Raw genomic sequence first — 19,062 nt, 5'->3', positions numbered from 1 at the left:
CTCCAGGAACTCCACAGACAGGAAGGACCCTTGCACCAGAACTCTGCACAGCTTTGCCCAGTGACCAAGCAGGTTGAAAAGAAAAAAATGACTAACAGGTGGGACAATAAGATGTATTTTCATTTTAAGATTGAGGAATAGACATCAAACATCATTTTTTGGTATCTGCAAGAAAAATGTATTGGGTAGGACTAGTGAATGCTGTTGTGTGTGAACATGCATGTACTAAGGGCTGAGCTCCTGATTAGCTTGGAGATCTTGGGATGGGATGTTTATACACAGTGGCTTTAGAGGTGGAGTGCTGGTTGGTGGAGGGGACCCTCCAGAGGATGCAGGTGGAACCTGGAGAAATAAAGATGCACGTGAAACATCAGAACAGCCGAGCTTAGCTGCTGCCTTTACACCAAAACAGGTTTTCTCAATACCCAATAACGTTTTTTCAAGTTGTTTAAAAGGAGAGTTTATAAGCGAAATAATACAGGAAAGCCTCTCAGCTTACAAGTTGGGATAGCTGGGCGCTAGAAGGGATTCTGTTTCTCAGAGGATTATGTGAGCATGACTTGGCAACATCTTACACATTGGTGAAATGGGCACCAGAACAGCCATTTCAGCTAGGCCTCGGTTTATCCCTTTGTTTGAGTTTTAGAAGACATTTTCTATTGAGAGCACGTCAGCAAGAGCTTCAAATCCGTAATTATGTATTGAGTGTTTACTGTGTGCAGGACTGTGATGGGTGATAGGGTCACAAAGATGAAGACATGCTGCCTCCCCTCCTGTGAGTTCCTGTGAATTGCACATGGCTGATGGTGACATAGATTATCTGTGATAGACACTTCAATGGTGAGGTAAGACAGCATGTATGAAACTGTTCTGCCCACCTCAAACATTTTAATTAAAAATTATTTAAGAATGCTGTTGATTAGGGGACTGGGGACCACACTTTTTAAACAAATTTAAAAATACAATGGAATGAGGCTATAATTAAACCTTCATAATGCCCTCCTTAAAATGATATAGGTATAATTGGGAGATATTGTGTATATACAAATATGTAATTTATATTATTCATACTTTATACAAAATTTTAAAACTCATGCTGATAATTTTTTGAGTTTGAAAGAATATTTATTTTGTATTATGTTTCAACCTATAAATTATAATGATGAATATAATCATCTTGGGTCTTATTTTTAATTTTGATCCTTAGAGCAATTTAAATATTTATGGATTACTGGAAGTATAAAGGGCCCCAAATTATCTCATGCCTACCTGCTTATTGTCTTTAACAGACAGAGGTGGCCCACTAAGAACAAAGGAGCTACCAGGAAGTATGGAATGGAGGAAACTAGTCCTGATGGGCTTTTTAAAAATAGAATTGCACAGATGAGGTGCCATCTGAGTGAGGACTTGTAGCTGCCTAAAGTTAGGCAGGAAATGGCATTCTGAGGCAGTGAGCAAACCAGCAGAGAGCTGAGGCAATGTGGTCCATGCTTGGGAGGTCAGGTGGTCAGACACAGAAGAGAAGGCCAGAGCCTGTGAAAAGCCTACAAATGTGGCCAAGCCTTGTTACTCTTCTGTCTGCTCCATTTATGAAATTGTCTTCAGCCTAATCTAGTGTTTCCTGATTCATTAACATTGTAGATGATAATATTCATAATATTCATGCCTCAAACTTTGAGCTTATCAGTTTTGATTCTCCAAGCATTCTACTGTTCTTTTCATAATGTCTGACTTTGTGGAAACAGTTTGAAATCCACCTTCTAGAATTCCCTTAATGTGTAGGCTTGCTGCGCTCAGCAATTCCTTTAGGATCTGGGTCTTGGTATCTAGTTCAAGCTGGCTGGAAACTCACTGTGTAGCCCCAAACAGCCTTGCATTTGTGATCCTCCTGCTGGTGTCTCCCAAGTGCTGAAGTGGCAGGCACTTGCCTCTCTCCAACCTCAGATCTGTCGCCTCCCTTGGCTTTTAAAGTCTAACAACGTCCCTGAAAAGTAGTTCTGCTGAATGCAGCATCTCAGACAGAAATTGTCCTCTGAGCATTTGGAAAGCTGTTGTCGGCTGGGCTGTCCCTGGACTTCTATTATTGCTTCTGAGATGACATGCCTGTCCTTTGCCTTCCTTTCTACAGTTCATTCTGCTCGGTAGAATGAAGCATGTGTGTTCTCCTTTCTGTGGTCTTGGGTCTCAGCCATTTTTTCTCCTGATCCTGCCTCCCTCATACCCTCTCCTTTTTTCAGGGGGGAGGGGGGCTTAGGTTAGATAAGGGTAGGTGCTGAGGGCCATGGCAGTATCCAGCAGGTGACAACTAGTGTTTGACAGGTAAACCCACCATATGTGTGTGTCCCTAATGGGGAATCCTACCTGGCACAACTGTGGGGTCACTGGCTATGGAAACTGGTTGTTTTCTGTCTGTAACTTTCTCGGGTACCACCATTATACTTCCCTATAAGAACAGCTGTGGGGTGTTCTCCACAGCCCTTGGGTAGTGTGTTTTCCATCTCTGGGCACACATTTAGCTGTGGATTTCTCTTTAAGCTGTATGATTCTGATGAACAGAAATATTACCAGGATAGTCTTCTTTATTGACACAGGAAAATAACAGTATTCTCTGTCTCAAAAACAGCCTTTTACACATTTTCCAAAGACCTTAGAACAAGTCCCAAACAGACTGAGCTGCCCCTACAGAAAATACACAAAGACTAATTCCCAGTGTTGTTTATTGCTAAATCAAGGCCGGGCTGTTTACATCAAGACATAGTCCTTGAAGTAGCTCTCTTCCTATGCTTCTCCTGACCACTCAAGGTTCAGCTAATTGTTTAATGTCTGGGACTCCTCACCAACTTAGAGCTATGTGCATGGGTCAATGTGTTAGTACTAGCCTAAGAGAAACTATGTGACTTATCTTGTGCTTTGAGAATGAGTAGGAACCTGAAAATGTAACTTAGAATTGTCCAGGGTTTGGCTGAGTGAGCAGCAGTGGCGTTGTGGAGAGAGATGGTTGTGGAGAGCTATGTGAGGGCTGCTGGAGAATGTGAGTGAAGTGTGTGTGTGTGTGTGTGTGTGTGTGTGTGTGTGTGTGTGTGTGTGTGCGCTGAGTGAGAGATGAAGAAGCATAAGAGAATTGTGAGTGAGTGAGTGGATAAAAGAGTAAGTAAATAGTGAGTGAATAATGTAGAAGAAAGATGTGTAGACATGTGAAAATAGATGTAGCTGTGTATAGAGATGTGTGGCATATGTATGTAAAGAAAGACATATAGCTATATGTACAGACAATGTGGAGATATGTAGCTGTGTGGAGACAGAGTCATGTAGCAGGAATCTTAAAAGTTCTTATTAATAAAAATCAAACCTGAGGCCAGTTATTGGGGTGAATGCTGGAAGATCAGAGAAGTAGAACAAGCCACAGTTACCTCACCTTGCCAGTTCCTCAGCTGATCCTGTTTCCTCAGGCTGGAAGCCTCTGAGTCCTCATCCAAATGGATCTCAGCTGAACTGCTGCTCCAAAGCCTGAAAGCTTAACCAGCTAAAAGCTTCTAGTTTGTGGTCCTCACACCTTATATACCTTTCTGCTTTCTGCTATCATTCCCTGGCATTAAAGGCTCACTTTCTGGGATTAAAGGCGTGAGTCACCATGCTTGGCTGTATCCTTGAACACACAGAGATCCAGGTAGATCTCTGTCTCTGGAATGCTAGGATTAAAGGTGTGAGGTACCACTTGCCTATCTTCTATGTTTAATATTGTGGCTGTCCTGTTCTCTGACCCCAGATAAGTTTATTAACGTGCACATTATTTCAGGGAACACAGTATCACCACACAGTCAGAGACTGTTCTTTATTTTATCTATCTATCTATCTATCTATCTATCTATCTATCTATCTATCTATTTTGGTTTTTCCAGACAGGGTTTCTCTGTGTAGCTTTGCACCTTTCCTGGAGCTCACTTGGTAGCCCAGGCTGGCCTCGAACTCACAGAGATCACCTGGCTCTACCTCCCAAGTCCTGGGATTAAAGGCGTGGGCCACTTATTTTATTTTTTTAGCCAAAGGACATACTTTATTAATGCCTGAGTTCTAGTTCTCCTAATCCTGTACAGTTTCGTTCCATGTAGTTGCCCAATCCAAAGGGCAGCAATGATACCACGTTGCACCTAGCAGGGGCATCTCTTTGGATAGTGGAAGGTTTGCCAAGGTGCTGGGGGCTACTGCCTCCAAGGGATGCTAAACAGGATTCATGGGCACACCCTGGACACGTGGCCAGCAGTTCCTCTTGACATTGTACTTGTGGTGGGCATGGCCAACTTTTAAGGTAGGGTTGTCAATTCTGCCCCCACGGCCACAACACCAACAACAGCTCTGTTGGCGGAGGAAATGACCTTCTTGGACCCTAAAGGCAACTTTACTAGCATCTTCTTGGTCTCCAGGTTGTGGGAGATGACTGTGGCATAGTTCCTGGAAGTTTGTGCCACCTTGCCCCTATCCCCCGGCTTCTCCTCCAGACAAGACACGATAGTACCCTCAGGCATGGTGCCCATGGGTAAAACATTGCTGATGTTCAGCTGGGCCTTCTTGCTGCAGTACACAAACTGCTCAGTGTGGATTCCCTTTGCTGTGATGAACAGCTCTGTCTGCTTCTTAAATCGGTAGGATCACGAAAGACCACTTTTGTGAGGGGAGAGGAGCGCTGTGACCAGGATCATAAATGATATCCTTTACCACCCTTAATTTAGCCATACTGCTCAGGGAAGTCCACAGCATGCATGAGGAAATTGAGACCGTTCTTAAGAGGATGTAAAAGAGAAAGTTAACATCAGAAAGCATGTGTGTTTCCTTATTTCACTAGTCATAGATTAAGACTTACTCCTAATTACCCTAGATAGAAATAATGCCACCTTTGTGGATTTTCTTGCATTACCCTGGAGGTGGCCTTGGAGCAGGCTCTCTATAGGCCCCTGATAGGTAGAGCGGGTGACTCTGACTGAACCTTTTTCATTTCTTTCCAGCACCCTGCGCTCTTCTAACCTGTAAATCGGAAGTGTTATGTTGGCCTTTCTGTAGATGTACTGCCTCTTGTTATAGCTCATGTTCACCTTTGCGCAGGTGACTCCTGTCTCCAGATCTGGCTGTTCTGGGAGCTGCAGGCTGTGTTCACGTGTGCTGTTGCCTAGCTCTGCTCCACATGCCATCGTTCTGATCATCCCAAAGCCCACTTGCTTTTCCTCCCTTAGCGCTGACCTTTGGTCTTTGTTTTCATTCAAAGGTTTTTTGTTGTTGTTTTGTTTTGTTCTTGTTTTTGTTCTTTGAGACAGAGTTTCTCTGTGTAGCTTTGCGCCTTTCCTGGAACTCACTCTGTAGTCCAGGCTGGCCTTGAACTCACAGAGATCTGCCTGCCTCTGCCTCCCGAGTGCTGGGATTACAGGCATGCGCCACCACCGCCCAGCAGCCATTCAAAGATTTTGACATCTCTTTCTTCCCTCTCTATTCGTTTTCTGGGTGCTGACTTTGCATCTGACCATTCACACAATCAACAAAGGGCTGTCCCTAAGCTTCCCACTTAACCTACCTATCATTCCTTTCCATATGTGACTCTGTTTGAAACTATCTAGGAAGTGTGTCCATCTTTTCGGCACTATCAGTATTGTCATCTACAAAGTTCAGTCTTGAGAATTGTGCAACCAAGTCACAAAAAAAAAAAAACTCTTGAAAAACAACTCATAACCTAATAGTAAGTTTAAGATTTTGTGTTCAAGGTGGAAAACTGGCTCATCAGGTAAGAGTCCTGGCTGCTCTTCCAGAGGATGAGAGTTCAATTCCCAGCAACAACATGGCAGCTCACAACTGTCTGTAACTCTAGTTCCAAAGAATCCAACAACCGCCAGGCAGTGGTGGCACACGCCTGTAATCCCAGCATTCGGGAGGCAGAGGCAGTTGGATCTCTATGAGTTCGAGGCCAGCCTGGTCTCCAAAGCGAGTTCCAGAAAAGGCACAAAGCTACACAGAGAAACCCTGTCTTGGGGGGGGGGGGGGGGGGGAAGCATCCAACAACCTCTTCTGGTCTCTGTAAGCACTGCATGTATGTGATAAAACATTCATACACAATACAAAAATTACAAAGTAAACATCTATAAAATGATTTTGTGTTAGATTATATCCAAAGCTATCCTGAAATGCATGTGGCTATAGGCAACAGGTTAGTTAACACTAAGTAGAGAATACATTCTAAGCACTTTAGTGTTATATTTCAAAATCTGCCAGAGCCAAAGCTTTTCACAGTTCATTTCTCACCTGTTGATACTGCATCAGGCCCAGGGGGTGTGACATCAGCATTTCATACTTATAAAATGTTTCACCCAATGGAACAGACAGATATGAATAAAATATTTATGAAACTGTGAAATAATGAAATTGAATACATTTAAAAAAAGAAAGTTCTGAGTTATCATCATATATGAACACTGTCCTAAGAACTTTACATGTGCTGTCTCATTTCATTCTCATATGTTCACAAGTATTATTTCCGGTTTCTGGATAAGAAGACAGGCATCGATGGACTGGCAAGGTGACTCAGTCCATATGAACAATTGCTCTACAAAACTTGACTTCTTGAAGTTGAATCCATAGCACCTAAAAAATTAGGTATGGTTGTGTAACTCTAACATCATGGGAGGAGACAGGAGGATTCCTATGGTTCGCTGGCCAACTGGCCTTGCCAAAAATGTCATCTTCTAGCTCAGGGAGAGAATCTGTCCCAAGACAGTAAGGCTGAAGGTGATAGAAGAACACACTAACCATGTTGCTCTGGCGTTGAGTGTACCCATGTGAATCCACCCTCACACTTGTATGCATGCACCACACACAAACAGACACTGAGAAGTGTTGGGTGCTATGAGGACCTTTAGTGGGGAGTGGGTGTGAATGAAGGTGAGGTGTAGTATTAAGTGATATTGCATGGCAGAGAGAGTGACGTGTGAGATTAGGCAAATCTAGGCTAGAGAGGAAGGTAAGAGACAAGCCAATTCCAGCCTGTAAACCATGTCTTGGACATTTTTTTTTAAAATCCTAAATGCAGTGAAAAGCCATTGAAAGTTTATGCTGGGAATAAGAGATGACTGTGTCATAGGTCTCTGGATGGCACCCTGAGTGGACCATGGTTTTGTTCTTTGGACCAGGAGTTCTGGAAATAGGTCAACTTTAGGAAGAAAATCATGGTCCTGGCTTTAGACACACTGACTTGGATCTCACATGAATCCCTTTCCTGTGACAAATATACCTGACAGAAACAAGGGAAGAAAGATTTATTTTGGGTCAGGGTTTCAGAGAGTTTAGTCTATGGTTCTTGAGCAGAACATCATGGAAGTGATGATGTTCTAGTTTGTCTTCCTGGTAGATTAAGAAGCAGAGAAGGGTCATAGAGAAAAAGGCCAGGGAAAGACAGACACCTACTTCCTCTATCAAGGCCCCACATCTTACCTTTCACCGGGTCTCAACAATATCATCATATGAACCCAACAAGGGATTAATCATTGATCAGGTCAGAGACCTCATTATCTGAATATCTCTAGAAATACCCTCACAGATGCACAGATGTGTGCTTCATTAATCTATTAGGTACTCCTTAATCCAATCAATTTCACAATTGAAGTTGGGCCTCATAGGACCCTTGGGAGAAAGGAAACTACATAAGATATCAAGCAAATGTCAAATATATGGACATAAAGTCCATGGGGGAAGGCTGGGCAGGATTTATGCATGTATGTGTGAGTGCATGACTCATGTGTGTGGGTGCCCACAGAGGCCAGAAGAGGGTATTGAATCTCCTTGGAGCTGGAATTGCAGGAGGCTGTGAACCACCTGACAGGGATTCTGGGAACTGAGCTTGGGTCTTCTGGAAGAGCAGCAAGTGCTTGCTGAGAACTGCTAAGACATCTCTTTAAACCCCTAGCCTGTGGTGGACTTCTAAGTCTGAGTTGGGTAGATGGTACACAATTGAACAAAATAGGACTTGAACATGTAGTGGAAAGGAGCCCAGCCCTTGTTTCAGTGACTTTTGACAATTGGAAGACAAACTTGTTGAAGATGTCTCTGCTGCTGGAAGGAATTTTAGATCCTGTTTGTGAGGTGTGCTTTAATCTTTCGTAGAAGATTTGAATGCAGGGTGAAGGCAGAGTGGGAGGAATTAATTATAGATTCCTCTACAGAACACCACTGGATAATCATTGGTCTTTTATCAATAGGAGCTAGTTCTGGAAATCGTGGTTTGAATCTATTAAATGGAGGGGGAGGGCAGACAGAGAGACACACACAGGTAGACACACACAGACACACACACAAACACATTTTTATTTCAAACTGAAGTGCAAAAATGTTAAACTAGTATTCATTTGGTACACTATAACTCGAAACATTGGAAGCATAGAAAATTTATTTTTATTTGTAGAAACAAACCACAAGTTCCACGAATAGCTTGAACAGTGCTCACTACCACTGTCTTGCTGTGTAACTTACAGAGCGAGCATCTTTTCATTGCCTTAGCAAATTGTCATCTTGCTTTAGAAATCTGGATGGCTTTCCCACATGATATCCTGTGATTTTCAGTATTTCTTGAGATATTTCTGAGATAGCTATAAAATATCTCCCAAATAATTATCTGGGAATTCCTTTAATGTGGTGTGTGTGTGTGTGTATGTGTGTGTGTGTGTGTGTGTGTGTGTGTGTGTTCATGTGTATGCATGCTTGTAGAGGCCAGAAAAGAATCATTGTATGTATTGTTCTTAAGTACCACCATCTTCTTGTGTTTTTTTTTTTTTTTTTTTTTAAGGCAGGACTCCCCTCTGGCTGTAGGCTATGTTGTCTGGCCAGAGTCCCACAGATCTGTCTCCTTTAGTCTCCCCAGTGATGGAATTACAAGTTCGTGCAAACACTCCTGGCTTTGGGGGATTGAATTCAGGTCTTACAGACACTTTACTAACTGAGCCGTCATTACAGTCCCAAGGTCGAGGTCCTCACTCTTAGCAAGTTTCCTACATCATTATCCTGTACACCTGCATTTTATAAAATGTCCAAGTAGGATTTTATTTACATCTATTAAGTGCCCTCATATTAGACTTAGCTTCTAGCTGTCTTAAAGGCAAGATTGTGCTAGTTATGGAACTGCAACTCCTTTTATATTGAAGCTAGTGTCAAGAACATGGTGTGGTATATGTTCTTAGAGCCCTGCAAGAGTCTGTGACCATACTTTTCTTGCCTCATCCGATGGTCCTTTGAGTAGGAAGTGACAGTGTTTGTAGTTGGAGGTGGTAGATTATTATCACATTTTAATGAATAGTAAACAGAAAGTTTAAGGGATTGCTTGTGTTAACAGAGCCAGTAAAACAGAGAGCCTCGATTCTCATGTAAATTCAGTATGATTTTGCCTCCTCAAACTCTCAAATGAGACCCCTACAGGGAAGAAAAAAGGAATGTCCGCAGTATCTATCCTTTGCCGGCTTATTCGACTAGGCCAGTAATAGAACTTACCTTTTCCTGTAGGGTCTGCACTAGTTTCAAGGCAGCTGTGACAAAGTACCACACATGGAGTGGCTTAAATAACAAGAAGCTGTTGTTGTCTAGGAAGTCCAAGCAAGACAAAGGAGTCAGCAGCTGGACTTGTTTCTTCTGAGGACATACAGAAAAGGATGTGCTCTGAGCTTCCTCCTTGCTTGGAGAACTCTGGCTTCTCTCTGTGTCCTTCACATCATCTTGCCTCCACATGTCTCTGGATCCAAAAGGACACCAGTCATATTAGAACAAAGTTCACCCCAATGACCTTAGTTTGACTTGATTAGCATTACAAATACTTTATTGTTAAACAAGGTCACATTCCTTTCTGGGGGTTTAGGACTTCCACATAAGATTTGGGAAGAGGGCACATAATTCAACCTATGACAGAGCTGTAAGGCAAATTTCATCTCTTAAAAACATGACCATAAGAGCAGTTATATAAGGGGACCTTTTATTCAAGCCCCAATTTCCTACCAAGATCATTGTGGTGGTGTGGTCTACAGTGTGGTCATTTCATGTAACCATTTAGTTTTTAGATGACAGACTCAGTGCTTTTCCTAACTCACTCTCAGCTGCAACTTGCTGAATATAGTCTCTGAAGATCTTTTTTTGGGGGGGAGGCAGCTGCTGGATTTATTCACTTGTTTAATGATTTCTGGATTCAAATGCATCGTTTAACTTTGTGTCTGACATGTGTGGTGAATTTGCTCAATGCTTGGTGCTAATTTGATACGATCTGAGCAGTTTCCTTCTTCCATAGTTGGTTAAGGCATCAAGGGATTCCAAATGTAGGAAACAAAAACTAGAGTGTAATATTTTGTATGTCAAAGTGATTTGCAGTATGTGAAGTGCATCTGAGTGTTTAGTGGAGTCCCACGTGCTTTGAAAGCCAAGGGGCAGAACATGAGCTAATTGAAGATGGCTGGAGCCAGAACGCCATAAATGTTAGTGCTTATCTATCACTCTACTACCTCATTGTGTATACCCTTCCTGTGGTTTTCTCTTTCTGGTCATGTGGGTGTATGAGTATTCCATAGATGGATCTATGCTCATATATTTATAATATTGGTAAATTTATTTGATTTTTCTTTCTTGTTTGTTTTTTGTTCTTCAAGACAAGGATTCTCTCTATAGCTTTGGTTGTCCTGGAACTTGTTCTATAGACTAGGCTGGGCCTTGAACTCAGAGAGATCCACCTGCCTCTGATTTCCCAGTGCTGGAATTAAAGGTGTGTGCCACCACTGCCTGGCTTATTTGATTTTTTTAAAAGTGGTTATTCTTTTCACTTAATTCATTTAATAGAAGAAAGAACACTTTCTGTTTGTATTAGGTACAAATACTAAAGATGGAAGCAGCTTTCCATCATCTGAGACACTCCCAATGTACCCTCCCATCTCTGTTGTCCTAACCACGAATATATTTTCAGCTCTCCATCATCTGAGATACTCCCAACGTACCTTGTAGTTAGAGTTTTCCTGCCTGGCCCAGTCAGGACAAATCTCTCTTACCCGCCAGTCCCACAGTCGCTCAGACCCAACCAAGAAAGCACACAGAAACTTACATTGTTTACAAACTGTATGGCCGTGGCAGGCTGCTTGTTATCTACCTTTTCTATCTTAAATTAACCCATTTCTGTTAGTCTATACTTTGTCACATGGCTTGTGGCTTACCAGTGTCTTTACATGTTGCTTTTCATGGCGGCGGCTGGCGGTGTCTCCCCCAGTCTTTTACTTCCCAGAATTCTCTTCTCTCTTGTCCCGCCTATACTTCCTGCCTGGCCACTGGCCAATCAGAACTTTATTTACACAGAGCGATATCCACAGCAGTACCCTCCCATCTCTGTTGTCCTAACCACTCATATATTTTTTTCTGTAATGCTATTAGTCATCTTTATAAATTCACTTTATAGATTTATGTTTCTATGTAACATATTATTTAGTTTTAAAGTAAAAAAATCTTAAACTACTGAAAATTTATAAAAAGTTGTAAGAATAGTACAAATAGCTCTCATGTGTTTTCGTAGGGTTAACATTTTGCCAACTTTATATATTTCCCCTGTCTCTAGACCAATAGTTCTCAATCTTCCTAATGATGGGATCTTTTAATATAGTTCTTCATGTTGTGGTGACCCACGAGCATAAAGTCATTGCTACTTCATAACTGTAATTTTTCTACTGTTATAAATCATACTGTAAATATCTGCTATGCACGTCTAAGGGGTTTGTAACCCCCCAGGTTGAGAACCACAATTCTAGAGAGATGTACATACCCACATATGCTATGTTTCTCTGAGCTAAATGTAAGTTATAGATAGACATCCATTTGTGATGATTAGAAGATCTCTGCCCAAACTGAGGGCTGGACTTCTGATGGCCTGAATGGAATCTGGACCAGCAGGGGTTTGCTGCCCAAGTTTGGGACTGGTGTTTGACAATGTATGTGGCCTCTCATCTGGCTGGGGGTCCTCTGGGGTTCAGGATGCTGGCCTGGCTTCTGATGGGGTAGAAGCTTCCACAGAGGTGTGGGCTGGGATATGATGGCAAGGAGAAGAGAAGTGGTTGGGATTATGCTGGGCAGGTGCATACAGGGTGGGGAGGGGCAGTCTTATCTTGGATTCAGGAAGCTAGCCTGGTATCTGGGGAAGGAGGCTTCCACCAGAGATGTGTGGGGGAAATTTCTATCACCTCTGGTTTATATTATTAGAAAAGCAAGTCAACTGCCGGGAAAAACCTCTAGGTAGGTGGATTATACAGCAAGTACTCCGGTTTGCTCTGCACCTGGGATGGTCACACAGCCTGATCTGTTCTCTTATTCACAAAAAGAATATGTTATCAGAAAACCTAAGCCCTTCATGGTGTTCTTTGGTGCCTTTTTGCTAATTTTCACCTCACTCCTCCTTGATAGGCTGGCTTTTGTTTTTCAAACCTATATCATTTTTTCTTTAACCAGTTTGACATGACTTGTGCTAACCTACAAATATGTCTTTGCCAGGGGCCTCAGAAATCTCTGAAGTGAATACTTTTTGTCTGGTCTTATATCCCATCATAGCGACTGAGTAGGCTTGCATGATGAGTATAGACAGAAGACCCCCTTCTGCTGTATAGCTGAGCTATTGCACAGTTGTCCGGAAGTTTACTCCATGGCAACAAGTGTTTTGCCCAAATTTTCCATCTGGTGTTTGAAGCCTGTATCTTGCAGAGACGTTTGTCATACACTGATAGTCATTATCCATCTGCCTTTGGCTTTAGTATTTCTGAAATGATCATTATTGCTCATCCTAATCAGCCCTCGTTTCACGTGAGAGGCACTGGGACTTGTTTGCTTAGCAGAAGGAACTTCAGTTACTCATCTGGAAACCCAAGGGATTGGCTGAGAAAGGCCCCTGCCAGCTGGAACTCTCTACGGTTTTAGGATTTGTGTATGTGATTGACAGCTTGCCTAGACAGAGACCATGGCCTGTAAGGAGGAAGGCCTGAGGACCATGCCAGGCACTTGAATGAACAAGCAAGTGAATGGCATCATGAACCCAGACTGTCTAGGGGTGAGGAGGCCATTTAAGAGATTTCCCAAAAATCAATCTGAACATGACTTACAAACTCCTGATTGTTTCTGGTCTGGAGTATTCTTTCCTCTCTTTTCTAGTGCTGGGTCTCCACTGGTATGTTTGGTGTTTCTGAACATACCAAACACATCCTGTGTTGATCTTTTGATGCTTTCAGGATATTCTAGTTGTTCACCCCAGCCTTCCCAAACAAATCAATGCTTCAGTAGCATCTCTCTGAGAGACCATCACACACAACCTTTAGTCCATTCATCATTCATTTTCTATTACAACATCCCTACCAGATGTTGTATATGTCATGTTCACTATGAGTCAATTGCTCCCAGTCCCTGTGGTGATGCTGTTTAACAAGAGGTCCACAGACAGTGCTGGATGAACAAATATGCAAATAAGAGCAAGAAAAAAAATGAAGCACTTGGATTGTGAGTTCAGGTTCTCCAACCTGATGCTCCAATACCATCGACAGCAGGCTCTTTCTCTGTGGTGCCTCTGGTGGCTTTTGCTTCCTCACCTCGGTTCCTGTTATGGCCCCTCTCATTCCTTTTCATCTACCTGGGATATTTATCAAGTACCAATTCCTTTCTCTCACTGTCGGATTCTGACATTTCTTCGAGACCTTGTCTGCCCACACCACTGTTTCTCCCCCTGATGTAGTCAGGGGAGCCCTCAGCAGGCTCCTCCTCTCCATGATCATCTTATTGGTCACCTAGCTGGTGTATTTTAACTCCCCAGCCACAGGCTCTGCATGTGGAGATTAGACTTTAGTGGTAGGGATTTATATTTTATATTTTTCTATGCGTTGTAAGTAGAATTAGCTTTAGGGTAAGAAGAAGAAAGTAAAATCACCATCAACTTTTTTCTATAAAGAGACAACTACTATTGATACATATACAATCCCTTCAACATAAATGTTCATGTGTGCACCCATACTATACCCATTACCATATTATTATAAAAATGTCATTAATCATGCAGTATATCTAGTAACCTGGATTTTAAAAAAGGATACATTACATAAATGATATTTTCCATTCAGTAAATCTGTCTTCATTACTTTAATCATCATTCTGTTTAGTTGTCTCTAGACCTTTCTGACCTTGAGATTACAGCCTTCCGCTATGTGTGTGCACTTTGAGGATAGATGGAGTGAGAGTTTGGAGAGAAGGTAGATACAAAATCAGTGCTATGAATGCCTAAACTATGACTTGCCTGGAGAAATGCTCTTCACACTTAAAATAAAAACCTTCATTCCTTCCTAAAAGAATTTTGAAAACCAGTATAATTTTTCAAACCTTTAAAAGCTGGTGGTATATATGACTTGTTGAATGTAAATATGTACAGACCAATTATTTCTAGAAAATTTAAAATATGCACTCCTTCAAATTAAACCATGGTATTAATCTTTAAAATATTCTGGATGGAGGCAGGGGCAATATGATAACATGTGCCTTTGATCCCAGCACATGGAAGGCAGAGGCAGGCAAATCTCTACGAGTTCAAGGCCAGCCTAGTCAACATAGCAATTCTTGACCTGCCAGGGTGACATAGTGAGACCCAAATATGAACGTTATTCTTTTTAAGGGCCTGAAATGCTCTACAGTCCCCCTTTCCCTACTGAGTTATGGATTCTGATCTAATCCCTTACACAGTTTTAATCTAATGTAGTATATTTTCTTCTTGGAAGTCTTAATAAACATCTATTATTATATCATTTATGGGCATGAATTGAAACATTTAAAATTTCCCAGGAATGTGAGGAAGTTTTAAAATGTCTATTGTATGTATTGAAAGGTTATATGCAAATAAAAAGGTATTTCCTATAATTACATGATGGGTTGGTGAGTGTTACTGGTTGTAGGCATGAAACAGGGCAGCATAATTTTTCTTATTTTCTATTGTCATAGATATCAATGTTGAAAACAATTTCCAAATAAATAAAAGGCATGGGAATAGGAACAGTTTTATTATAGTAGTAATGACAAGTTCTTTGCACTTTAAAATTATTTGGTTAAAATGTGTATTAATTGTCAGTTATTTTTAATCGTTTATTAGGTGATAAGCAATTAGTTCATCTGCCATGCAGTTGGTTCTGTTGACAGCAAAGGCCACAGTACTAGAGAAATATCACAAGGTGTCAGGTATAGGGGTTGTGTATTATGTAATGTATTATTTCATAAGGATTTACATCTGTGAAGCATGTGTTTATCATAGAAATCTGCTGTTGATCATGAGCTTCCCACAGGGGTAGCAAAATGGCCTCAGTTTCTCCATTTGGTTTACATCTCTCCAGAATAAACTTTCTTCATTTTTATTTTGCTCAACACACTTATTCCTAATGTAGTTCAAATATGTGGATAGAAGTGTTATATCATACCACCTATTTATGAAGTTTATAATAAATCACTTTTGAAAAAATTGATAAATTCTAATTTTATGACTTTTAAAATAATTATGTGTAGGCTCTGGTGAGTGTTAGTTGCTCCTTTTTAACATTTATTGATTCAAATATATTTATAATCATTGAATAATTTTAATTTAGTAATCACTTCTGGTTAATATCACAATTTTTAAGGTGTATTTCAATGAACCAAGAAGCCAGTGTTTTCTTTTCAGTTACACAATTATTTTTTTCCTGAGGTACATCACCTTAATTCTCACTTCACTAGGTAGACAACTTTTATTTTCTAAAGGCTTTTCAAAATGTAATTTTTAATGAAACATTTTTTTTCCTCGTATTACATCTTAAGTGAAAACAGGAAGCACTTTGGGATCTGGCTCAGTGGTAGAGCACTTGCCTATCATGCCAGGCCCTATCACAACAAAACAAAGCAAGCCGAGAAACCAGACAGAAGGGGCTGTTTCCTGCATCCTAACCTCATGACTTCCTCTCTTTTCTTGTTGAGCAATCTACTTATAAAGAAAGCAGCCACAGTGTGCAAAATAGCAATAGATACACTTGATCATTTACTGTATTCCAGGCATATCCTTGTTCCATCACCAGAATTATCATATTTAGTCTCCGCAGTAGCCTTGTAAAGCATGAGTTAGTATTTCCTGTAACAGGCTAACAACAATCTCTTATTAGGTGGAAGTTGGGTGTTTTTGCACAATACTGTTTTCTTTAATCACGTTAATGAAGCAGAAATGATACTCTTTGTTCCCATCAGTGTGAGTCTTCAGAAAAACACATTTGAAGACTTAAGTCTACATTTTTGTGGATAAGAAGTTGTATACACTTTACTTTTATGGATGACCAAATACAAACTATTGTCATTTATTTTTGCCTCCAAACTCAATCCCATTTGGTATCTTTTAAAATTCACACAGCATCACAAAGTCTCCTTTGAAAATATTTGTGTGTTTAGTGTCAACATCTATGATTTGGTCATATCTGATTCTTTTTCTTTTTCTTTCTCTTAAAGATAGTGTTTTTGGAAGAATCATCTCAACAAGAAAAACTGGCCAAAGAGTGGTGCTTCAAACCATGTGAGATCAGAGAGCTGAGCCACCAGTAAGTCTCTGCCAACATCTTCCCCTTTGCTGGGAGCCAGTACCAAGGGTCAAGTGACGAGAAATGTGCATTGAGAGAAGGAGGCTTTCTAATTAAGCACTTGGCCATCAGTGGGGAGGATGGGAAGAGGAAAGCAATCTGAAGGACAGAAACTTTGAGGACCAGAGGTTGCTATTATTACTTTGTTGACTATCTGTTGGGTATTTTGTGTGCAGTGTTAGGATCTTGACAAGTCTCTAGCCCCATATAAGTATGGGGGAGGGCAGGGACAAAACAGGGATGCCATCAAGGAACAGAGTCTGAGAAACAACTACTCAGATGGCATGCTTAGGGATGCACCTGTGTCCAGAGTACATTTGAGTTGACATTTTTATGGTCTTTACTATCCATATAAAATGTGGGCTGTCTTCACAGCCTGGTTGACTTCTTTTATACAAATGAGAACACTTATCTTAAGCTCAAGTATTTTTTATCTAGTTTCAGAAGGCTGTGTTTTCAAATCCAGTAACAGTGGCACCATCATTTTTATTCTGAAAACACTTTTAAAATTGGAAAGTGACTTTAGGGTAAAATAGTGAGAAGTTCATTTAACTAATGATGATTTTCAAACAGAGGGGGTTACAGGGGCTTTAGCCTGCACTCAACTGTTCTGATTGTGTGACTTCTTTCAGTGTTTGCCATTTCTTTAGAGCATGAGTGGAGGGTGGGAAATGCCAGCACATGCCTGTAATCCCAGCACTTGGAGGCTGAGGCAGGAGAATTGCAAATTCAAGGGTAGTCTGGGTTACCTATTGAGACCACACCTCAAAAAGAAAAGCAGGGGGTGGGTCATGAAACTGTAGATGTAGATTAGTGATAAAAGTCATGCTTATTATGTATGAAGTCCTTGGGTTTAATTCCCAGCAGTGTGAAAATCAAGTTAAATAAAAATAAAGAAATATGAAAGATGGGTAGGTGTTCTGATTACTATATATAGGGTTGTATACTATTCTTTTTCTTGACTTTTAAAAGGCTAAGCTACTATTTCAGGTTTCAATGTGAAGTTGATGTTCTAAGGGAATTATGCTGACTAACATGGGGTGGGAAAAGTTGAGAAGTGTTGGGAGGAGAGCTACTTCACCTACTTCTGCGGCAGCAGTAGACCACCTCTTTGCTCTGTCTGAAGCCAGCTCTTGAGAGTGACCACCCAGTTCCAAGTCATTTTCTGAATGGAGAACTGACTTCTAACCTTGGCCAGGGCACTGACCAGTTGCAAGTCTGTAACCAACCCTGAGCTACATCTTGCTCTCTGGAAAATGAAGTGGTGTACTTAAGGACTTTATTCCAACTGCTTCTCTCACATTCCACACTCTAGTGTCTTTATCTCAGCAAACTCAAGGGTGAGTATGCAGACTTCGCTAACGTCACATCCCAGTGCTTCCTGTGTTGGGTAAAAGCCACTTGGGCCACAGTGAGTCCTTCCTGGCCCACCTTCTGCTCTTGAAGCCTGCACCCTCAAACACCTCCTTCCCCCTTGCCTCTTTGCACCTGATAGCACACATATATTTCCCTTGCATTAAAAAAATAATGCAAGTCTCATGTACTCTTCCCATCCTGACTTTTGCTGTGCCCAGTTCTCTATCATGCACATCTAGAGCACATCATACCTCAGCACCCTGGACAGAACTAAAGCAGCCTGAGACTCAGGGAGTGAATTCCTGCATCACTGTGAATGACTGCATCAGAAGTCCTATAGTCTCTCTGAGGCTTCATGTATCTTGCTTTCAGATTTTTGTTCCTGGTCACTTCCATGCCTCCTTTGTTACCCTTTCTGATGTCTCTATGTCACAGGTCCCCTCTTTCTTTCTTTCTTTTTTTTTTTTTTTTGGTTTTTCGAGAGTTCTGCCAATGTCAATCATTGCCACCTTCTCTTCCTCTGTCCTTCTTAGGTGGATGCTGCTACTCAAGACTTAGATTTGTTTATTTCTACAGAAATTTCTGGCACTAGCAGCTTGTAGAGAAGGTTCTTAACACTGAATCCCATCTTTAACTCTTGCATGGCCAATTATCCCGCATCTTCAGTAACTTCTTAGACACCTAGAGGCCACAAGCTAGAGACTATATATGATTTTGAGTATGTCCTTCAAAGACTCATATGCTGGAAGTTGGACCCAGTGCAAAGATGTTGAGAAGTGGTGCAACTTTTGAGAGGTGGGACCTGGTTGAGATGATTGATTGTGATCTTGCATAGTGAAGGAGTTCTTCCAAGAGTGTATTGTATTAAAGTGAGTCTACCCCATACAGATGGCTTAATCTATATGCAGCTGGTTATTTCTATAGTTCTCTGTGTGTTGTCATGCATGCTCTTGCCTAGATCAGGCATATACATTTTTAGAAGTGTGAACTAAATAAACCTCTTTTAAAAAGTAAAGTATCTACACTTAGGTAGTTCGTTATAGAAACATGAACAGTC

General features: G+C 41.2%; 1 protein-coding gene and 1 pseudogene across 1 annotated transcript in view; one reads left to right on the top strand and one right to left on the bottom strand.

The window, feature by feature from the left end:
- Positions 1 to 19,062, top strand: part of Gda (guanine deaminase) — a 79,174-nt gene that overhangs the window by 24,160 nt on the left and 35,952 nt on the right. Inside the window, exon 2 of the mRNA XM_036207463.1 lies at positions 16,522 to 16,610. Within this exon, the coding sequence (XP_036063356.1) occupies positions 16,522 to 16,610 (89 nt within the window). The remainder of the gene's footprint in view (positions 1 to 16,521; positions 16,611 to 19,062) is intronic.
- LOC118587382 lies at positions 4,029 to 5,183 on the bottom strand (annotated as a pseudogene).

This window comes from Onychomys torridus, chromosome 1 (genome assembly GCF_903995425.1).
Source record: "Onychomys torridus chromosome 1, mOncTor1.1, whole genome shotgun sequence".
Classification (NCBI taxonomy): domain Eukaryota; kingdom Metazoa; phylum Chordata; class Mammalia; order Rodentia; family Cricetidae; genus Onychomys; species Onychomys torridus.
This window is presented reverse-complemented; position numbering and strand designations above follow the sequence as displayed.